The sequence below is a fragment of the Gymnoscopelus braueri genome (genome assembly GCF_963280865.1).
Source record: "Gymnoscopelus braueri genome assembly, chromosome: 5".
NCBI lineage: Eukaryota > Metazoa > Chordata > Actinopteri > Myctophiformes > Myctophidae > Gymnoscopelus > Gymnoscopelus braueri.
Genome location: NC_137606.1, coordinates 37,082,537 through 37,091,807, shown reverse-complemented (window position 1 = coordinate 37,091,807; position 9,271 = coordinate 37,082,537). Strand labels below are relative to the sequence as shown.

The 9,271-nt window shown below is 44.1% G+C and overlaps 1 protein-coding gene across 3 annotated transcripts in view; it reads left to right on the top strand.

Annotated features, from left to right (window-relative positions):
• The first annotated feature begins 1,849 nt into the window (after positions 1-1,849).
• egln2 (egl-9 family hypoxia-inducible factor 2) overlaps positions 1,850-9,271 on the top strand; it is a 31,795-nt gene continuing 24,373 nt past the window's right edge. For all 3 annotated transcript variants that reach the window (XM_080428930.1, XM_080428928.1, XM_080428929.1), the window contains exons 1-2: positions 1,850-2,190; positions 2,766-4,239. In XM_080428930.1, the coding sequence (XP_080285056.1) occupies positions 2,989-4,239 (1,251 nt within the window). In that variant the 5' untranslated portion in view covers positions 1,850-2,190; positions 2,766-2,988. The remainder of the gene's footprint in view (positions 2,191-2,765; positions 4,240-9,271) is intronic.

Genomic DNA, 9,271 nt, shown 5'->3' with positions numbered 1-9,271 from the left:
GTGACTGAAGGCTTGTATAAATGTGTGTGACTTCATGCATTTTGTAGAGGCTGTTCCAGTTACCTATTGCTGAACTACTGTAAAAACCCTCACCCTAACCACAAAAAGACATTAAAAGTGAAACTCTGTGGAACAAAGAAAAGCTGCAGGGCATTGTGACTTTGACCCTTTGACCAAAATGTTATGCATTGCCTGTGGAAATATGTAAGTATGACTAGCAACATCTCATTGTGTGTGTGTGTGTGTGTGTGTGTGTGTGTGTGTGTGTGTGTGTGTGTGTGTGTGTGTGTGTGTGTGTGTGTGTGTGTGTGTGTGTGTGTGTGTGTGTGCGTGCGTGCGAGCGAGCGTGTGCGCGCTGAGGTGTGAGAAGCCCCTGCTGATCCAGCCAGTAGTACACATTGGCTGCTGTCCAATCACATATGTCCATGCTGTATAAATGTATAGCATACCAACGTTTTGTAACGACTGACTGACTGACTGACTGACTGACTGACTGACTGACTGACTGACTGACTGACTGACTGACTGACTGACTGACTGACTGACTCACTCACTGACTGACTGACTGACTGAATGAATGAGAAAAGATGGTAAAAAACATTTGTAAGTTGGAACCTGAATGTATGTTGCTACTTTGCTGCCCTAAAGTGTGACTGAAGGCTTGTATAAATGTGTGTGACTTCATGCATTTTGTAGAGGCTGTTCCAGTTACCTATTGCTGAACTACTGTAAAAACCCTCACCCGTCCCTAACCACAAAAAGACATTCAAAGTGAAACTCTGTGGAACAATGAAAAGCTGCAGGGCATTGTGACTTTGACCCTTTGACCAAAATCTTATGCATTGCATGTGGAAATATGTAAGTATGACTAGCAACATCTCATTGTGTGTGTGTGTGTGTGTGTGTGTGTGTGTGTGTGTGTGTGTGTGTGTGTGTGTGTGTGTGTGTGTGTGTGTGTGTGTGTGTGTGTGTGTGTGTGTGCGTGTGTGTATGTGTGCGTGCGTGCGCTGAGGTGTGAGAAGCCCCTGCTGATCCAGCCAGTAGTACACATTGGCTGCTGTCCAATCACATATGTCCATGCTGTATAAATGTATAGCATACCAACGTTTTGTAAAAAAAAAAAAGACCTCCCCCTTCCTCTAGTAATAATCCCTCTGAGTGGGGCATAATAATCCACCACATTTTTTAGTGGCAGATTTTACCTCACTTCCCCTTAACAATACTGTACATATATATCAGTGGTTCTGTAATTACATTTTGAGGAGCTCCATAACTCTGAGAGTATACAAATGGAACAAAATGTGGTTCCATTTGTATACTCTCAGAGTTACAGACCTGTAAGGATCCATTTAGAATCACTGATGTATGTAGAAGATGGTTGAAGCAAAGATTGCTGTCTGGTCCCAAACAAATGCTGGCATTAGCCTACTACAGCAAAATCCACTTTCGATGAAGACATCATTTTATTACTCAATAGACCCTCTGTCTGTAAGAGAGAAACTATTGACAATAGTTCCACAGACATTTTCACTATTACAAAATAATAATCTGATGGTATGTTGCAAAACATTAAGCTAAGGAATAAAGGCAGAGCAGGCATACTTTTATGGTATGTGGTGCCTATAGCCCTCCACATGAGCTGTAGTAGAAACACGTCACGTGACCTCTGTGCACGTGTAACTGACAGCAGAGGGAATGGAGGGGGAGAGAGAGAGAGAGAGAGAGAGAGAGAGAGAGAGAGAGAGAGAGAGAGAGAGAGAGATACACTGAGAGAGAGAGAAAGAGAGAGAGAGAGAGAGAGAGAGGGGGGGGTGGAGGGAACTAGAGAGAGAGAAAGAGAGAGAGGGAGAGAAAGAGAGAAAGAGAGAGAGAGAGAGAGAGAGAGAGAGAGAACTGTGGGGAGTTACCAGTGGAGGCGCACGTTCGGCGGAACGAAGCGGACTTTTTGGTTGTTGTTGGGGTGTGTGTAATATGTTAGACTACTGTTACTGTACCCCCTGGACGCTTTGCTTTTACATAATATTACTAGCGCCGAAGAGCAAACGGTGTCGGTTTCTCTGATATTTATAACCGAGTAAAAAAAAACAAATACAAATAGCATGGGACGAGGAGCGGCATCAAGACAATCCCGGAACATGCGATGCATGCGTACCCGCAGCCTGTCACGTAGGCTGCTGTAGCTCTGCCGAGGTAAGACCGCTGCTTGTTATATTGTAGCTCTGGAAGGTAAGACCGCTGCTTGTTACGGTAACCTCATGTCTTATTTATATAGTCTGTAGTAGGAAGGAAAAACAGAACTACAAGCTGACACCAGGACTTTTCTTTTATAGAATTATATTTGTGTATGTCTTGTCTTGTAAGATCTTAGTTTATTTTTTTAATACCAACCCAAATTGTTGCTGAATCAATAATCATTGGAGATCATCAAGACCTGCTGGGCGTTTCAGTGCGTAATCGATTCATATTTCAATTTTGAAACAAATAAATAAAAACATTTATTGTTACTACATTCGCCTAGCCTACAGAAAGTCAAACAATTCCTACCTCAAGAATTGCCATTCAGAAAATATAAACAGACATATAGGCTAATTACTGACAGTAGTAGACTATAGATTAGTACAAGAAGTGGTCTGTATATTTACTATACAGCCTACTTTAAAGCTTCTGGTGCAACTCAATATCAATAAAGTGTATTGATTATCCTTGTCTGCTATCAATCAGACTAACATCTTGTTTTCTGTTTTGTTTACTTCAATGCCACCCAGGACACAATGAGTAAATGTATATGGTAGTCTAATCCAGAATGATGGATGAAAGAAAATCCCATGGAAGAAGACGTCCTCGATGTGAAACTTCCAGAAGCGGTGTCAAAGCTCCTCTTCCTCAGAGGGAGCAGTTGTTGTGCTGCACTCTCACTGTGACTCACGGTTAGAAAATGAAGCGAGGAGGACGTGAGCTACGTGAGCATCCAGCACCGTACACTATGAAATGGAGAGGTGGGAACACATGGACCTTTTAAATCCGAGCTCTTCCCACAGAGCCTCTCAGGAGAGACTGACAACGCGTGAGCTTCAGCCGTATCGAGAAGAAAGCATGGGACTGAACCGCTACTGCACAGTGAAGGGGGCCAGTCCCACAGCATCTGAATTATTAGCGGGCCTCGCCTCCCAAACTGTTCCCAATGGGATTAGAGCTGTACAGATACAGTCTAAATTGGTAATTCCTCATTGTAATGGAGTGGTGTCTCCATGCTCCAGCATCGAGGGGAGCCACAGTTGCGTTTTGACTCAAACGCCCAAAGGTTACCCTCCGCCATTGGAAGGGACAGCCGCGGAGGCGCTGAATGGTTACCCCCTTTTCAGCAGAGCATGTGTGATGGAGAATGGAGACAGAAGAGTTCCTGACAAATGTGATTTGTTGCTGAAAAATGTCAACGGCGAGCTGAAGGCCAGACAGGTGCAACAACAGAAACGGAAAGGTGGGGAGAATCCGGAAATCGAGTCAGTGACTATTAATGGTCCTATGGGGTTATCGGGGTCAGGGTTAGGAAGTTCTGTGGCCCTGGCTTATTGCTCAGGAGACTCACCGACTGCAGATTTCAAAAGGAGGCGGCTTGCAGAGGACAATATCCTTCACAAACCCTCAGACCCCTCTGGAATGCCCCGGGTTGTTGCTCCACTCGCTGTCAATGGCAATAACATTATCCATAGCAACCAAATGAACCACAACAATACTTTGCACTATAGTGTGTCTCAGCCTCTTACCTCACCGCATGCCCCCCCCAACACAAAGCTCCACCACATCGGATATAAGCTGGCGTCGCTCTGCCCATCTTCTGCAGCCGGCCAGACCTCCCCAGTAGAGGCCAGCATCATCCCGCCATTACAGTTTGCCGCGGGATCCGGCTGGTCGGTGGAGCGCGTCGCTCAGCAGTACATTGTCCCCTGTTTGAAGTATTATGGCATATGTGTGAAGGAGAACTTCCTTGGTTCTCAGCTGGGAGAGCGGGTTCTCGAGGAGGTGGAGATCCTAAACAGCACCGGAAAGTTCCGTGGTGGCCAGCTAGTCAGCCAGAGTATTCCTTCTCGGAACATCCGGGGCGACCAGATTGCCTGGGTGGAAGGACGTGAACCGGGGTGCCAGAGCATCGGGGCGCTGATGGCTCATATCGATGAGGCCATCATGTACAGCGCCGCCAATGGACAGCTGGGGGACTGCGTCATCAATGGTCGCACTAAGGTGAGAAACGATGCTATGCTCCTGCATTAGAGGTCCTAGGACTGTGGTCCTGAAACTGCATCTTCCTGAATTGCAGGAACATGCTCCTCGTAAGAAGGGCTAAAGTGAGATGGCGGGGGGGGGGGGATCTTATGTGATTGTTGTTGACATTTATACCAAGTGAAGAAAGACAGCTGGGAAGTGTGGGGGAGGGTGATTGCAGCAAAGCAAAGCTGGTATATAGGCACGAAATTTTCTGATGACAGTCTGACATCACCAGTACCTCTCAGTGTCTCTGTGTCTTGCTCCATACCAGTTCATTCTGTGTTTCACAACATCAGCATCAGACAAGCAGGTAGACAGGAAAGCACACACACACACACACACACACACACACACACACACACACACACACACACACACACACACACACACACACACACACACACACACACACACACACACGCGCACACACACACACACACACCACACAGCAGGGGTGGGAAGTGTAATCGTCAGGTTGAGTCTGGCTTAAAACCTGACATATTGATACAGGCTAAGATTCCAGATTGTATTTGTTACGTCCCATATCATTGGTTTCAGCCTCCTCAACTTCATACCAACAAGACAAATGACCAGTTTGCACGCCAACCTGGCTTTCCTGTGGCCTTGGCTCTGTGCCCCAGTCCAGGCCTGCCTCAGTCTGCCCCTGTCATTGCTACCACTCCATTGGCACCTCGCTGGCTGTAGGTATCTCCTCTGCCATCGTTGTCTCTGTGGCTTTGAAGAGGACGTTCTATCTCGATCTCTATGCCCGTACCGTACACAAACAAGGCGTCCTTGAAGCTGGCATGGCGTGTGTGTTTGTAATTTGCTTTCCCCCATATCGGTTTGTGCAGTTATTTTCTCTTCATGAGACAAGTGAATATGCCACAGCATAAACTGTTTGCATTGGCCAACGTAGTTTAGTACCGGTACATACCCATAAACCATGGTATTTTTGCCTGCAGAGCGGTGTAGTAATGTTACTAGTTGGTAAAGTGACCCTGCTGATGCGATCCGGGGTTATCTGAGCCAGGTTTATGTCATACATAATGGAACAACGCTAGAGACAGACAGACAGACAGACAGACAGACAGACAATCTCTGCCCAGCTGTCTTTGAAGTCGGGATCATTTTTTATTTTATCCATCCATATCTCCCAGCTCTTATCTACCCTGACATTTGTATCAATCTGTCTCCACTCCAGTAGGACTGCATTAGGGGTGCAACAGTTAATCGAGTTAATCCATTTAATCTATTATAAAAAATAACCGATAGGTTAATAAAATAATCAATCAATAATTTATCGCTATTTTGGACATGTCATTGTAGGCGATAAATCTCAAAGAAATAAGAAAAAGTGAAAATGTCCGATCTACAAGCTTCCAACTCGTCGCCGTCTTGTGAGCTTGTAGATCTGCTATTTTCACTATTTTTACATGACGTCGTTGTGCTTAAAGGTAGGGTAAGTGATTTTATTTAGTTAAAATAAGTGTTAAATAGCTCTATATTCTCATAGTACTCATTGCTATAGAGTGTTATTTCAGTAACAGGAGTCGCCATGTCCCTCCAGCTCTGTATTAAACAGAAAATGCATTTTCATGTGGGGATACCAATTTTATCCAATCAGTATAGAGAACTCAGTCAGGATACAGATTAAACAAGTGAAAATGGTGACAAAAAAAAATTAGCTGACAAAATTGGAACTGGAACACTATATAAATGAAGCTGATAAATGGGTACTCTCTCCTGATTGGCTGAAATATTGTCACCTACCTGAAAAGGTATTTTCTGTTTATTAAAGAGCTGGAGAGATGGGGGGACCCCTGTTACTGAACAAACACTATAGCAATTATTACTATCAGAATATAGTGCTTTAACCTTTTAACAAAAAACGTTTTGTTTTGACCCAAAAATATCACTTACCCTACCTTAAGCGCTTAAAATCGATTATTCGATTAATTGACAAAGGAATCGATGAATCATCGCTACGCAAATAAAGAATTGATAGTTGCATCCATAGACTGCACGATGTTGACAAAATGACATACAAAAATGTAGGGTAGGAATGTAGGGGATTACGGTAGTGCTGCATGTTTTCTGCTAAAATGATTTAGCCAAATAACATGAACACATTTGTTTTTCCTCAATGATTTTGGGATCAAATGTTTTTCATCACACTTGTTTGCGTGTCTGTTTGACGATCCCATTATTTTTCTTATTCTTTTTTCTTTCTTTTCCTATTATTTTTGACACCCTTTGTTGCTATCAATTGTTGCTATCAATCTATCTGCCTATCTGTTTTGTTTTTCAGTTGATCTGTCTGTTTATCGCTCTAGTCTCTCACACTTGCTGTCTGATCTTTCTGGACTCTTGACTCTTGAATGGTGCCTTCATGGCCTAGTGTGTTTTTTTTCTTCCTGTTTTCCTATCAGTTGTGACTTGTGAGTAAAACATCACATCACAGGCCTGTCTAGACGGTTTTACCCAATGCTTTCTAAACATTCCGTCAACCTCTGGCCCTGAGATTATTTTCTTTCCACAGTAGCAACATCCACTGTAACTTAGGTTATATGTGTATAGTGTTGGTTTAAATGATTAGTATAATTCAATCTTTAATCCATGTTAGCAGAACATACAATTGGAAATGATCTGTTTAAAACCATATTCACACAAGGAAATTGAGTTGCATATAGTAGTAACATAAGATATTGCAGAGAAAGAAATCCATATACTCTTATTGGCCATACTTATACATAATCTGTAGTCAAGGATAGTCCTATTCTGGTGCACTGAGAAGAGCTAAGACCCCTACTTTAGAGCAACCATAACTTCCAACTATGTTCTCTCTCTCTCTCTCTCTCTCTCTCTCTCTCTCTCTCTCTCTCTCTCTCTCTCTGCGCATGTTGCGCATGTGTGTATGTGCCCGACATCCATGCCACGCACATGTGTGTATGTGCCATCAGTGTATGTGCCAGTCTTATCAGTTTGTATTACCCCGTCATCTGTGTTCAAACAAGGACTGGTAGGTCTCACTCTCCTATCATCAGCCTTTGCCCTGCTAAAACTGAGTGGCCTTTGGCGCTTGGAGGTCGAAGGCCACACTTCATCTATTTTATGCTGTCGCAGTGAAATTACAGACGGGTAGGAAAGTTACAGTCAGCAGTGCGTGCGTTCGTATGAGACTGGAGAAGACATTATGTGTTTAAGCTGGTGAAAGTCTGCTTTTTTTATTGCCTCCTAATTACTTGTTCCATCTTGGATTGCATGTTGGTTTCAATGTGGATAGATACCGTATTGTGAGTCAGCTGTACAATAATGTCACGTGGTCAGTCAGACACAACCAAGACCGAGGGTCTGAAATCTGAATAACACACGGTCAACATGTCAGGGTTTTGTCATAGAAAATTTCAGGTAATCCTCTGATTGGCTGTGCTGTTACGGAAGTCCATGGTTGGTCTAAGGACGTCCGTGATCGGTCCGGATTCATGTCTGTCACACTTTTGTTTTTGTCTTAGGGGGTGGTCCTATAATAACCTTTCAGTAGTTGTGACCCAGATGTTATCAACTGGCTCCTGCAAGACGATTTGCACAGTCAATACAACCTGCACTCGTTCTTCTGCCCCCCCCCCCCTTTAATCCATTAAGACCTGAGGCCAATTCTACAAATGTCTTCTAAATCAGTAGTTCTCACATTTTTCAAAAATGTTCAAAAATAGAAGATGTACGAGCTCACAGAGGTGCAAAGTAAGCTTGTATCTTATATCTGCTATTTTTGAATAGACAAGGCAAAAATCTAAAATGACACAGATGCTTTCCCGGTTTTAATTAAGTAAAATTATTATTAAAGTAAAAAAAAAGGGTAAAAGAAAAGGCAAATCAGGTCTGTAGTTTGTCGTACACAGTTTATCCTGACCCGTCCTCTGTAAAGAGCGTACCGAAGCAGGCGTAGATGGAGTGATGGACGAGAAGGCGTCATAGGAAAGGAGGAAAGGGGGAATCGGAGATGAGTGTGCACTGCAGCCAGATACAAGGTTACAACACCTTTATCTTTCCTCCTTCTGTCTGCATTGCTTTCCCTGTCTATTCTTCCTTTTGTTCACTATCTCCTAGAGACGTTCGTCCTGACCAGTGTCCCCCTGCCCTCTTCTTCCTCTCTCCTTCACCAGTCCCTCACTAGCTTCTCAGATGAAATATTTCCCCACTGTTTCCTTGGTAACGGGCCCATACAGAGAGGAGCTCTGCAGTGTGTAATGCGAGAGAGAGAGAGAGAGAGAGGGGCTGGCACTGGCAGTGCCCACAATAATGTCAACCCAGTTCTGGCTCGTATTGCTGCAAACCCAGACACCGTCTGGTGTCTTATGAAATCAGCATGGTAGTATGCTGGATTTAAAGGAGATGGGAAGTGGGGGGAGTGGGGGGGGGGGGGGGGGGGGGACAAGACGTATGGTGACATTCAAGGTTGTACATTGTTACACCTTGTGCACAGGTACATAAGAGTAAAACGTATTTTTGCTCGCCTTCCTTCAGACAATATAGCAGCAGAGGTCATGATTAAAGAAGAAAAAAAAGAAAGACAAGAGCATGAACAAAAACAAGAGCAAAAAAAAGTGTCAATACTAATGTGATGATAAACATAGATCAGTGTTTGTACAATGTACGTATAAGCTTGGCATATCATATTCACCAACAGCATTCATCAGTAGTTGCCACAGTACCTTATTAACACCACAGTACCTTCTACAGTATACAACATGACGTTACGCGTCAATGAGAAAGGGGTGTGGTTATGGGAAGAACAGTGAATGATACACATACAAGGGGGGAGGCGATATACTGGAAATCAGAGAGTAGGGCCAAGGGGTGGGATGAGAGGAGCTGGACTGTGGGGTGTGAGAACAGGAGGAGACGCCACGCTGCAGATGCTGTTGCTCGATGCAAATGTCTGCTGCAGTGTGTCCTTAGATGCCCCCCCCCCCCCCCCTGCTGCCACACACGGTGTTGCCTGACA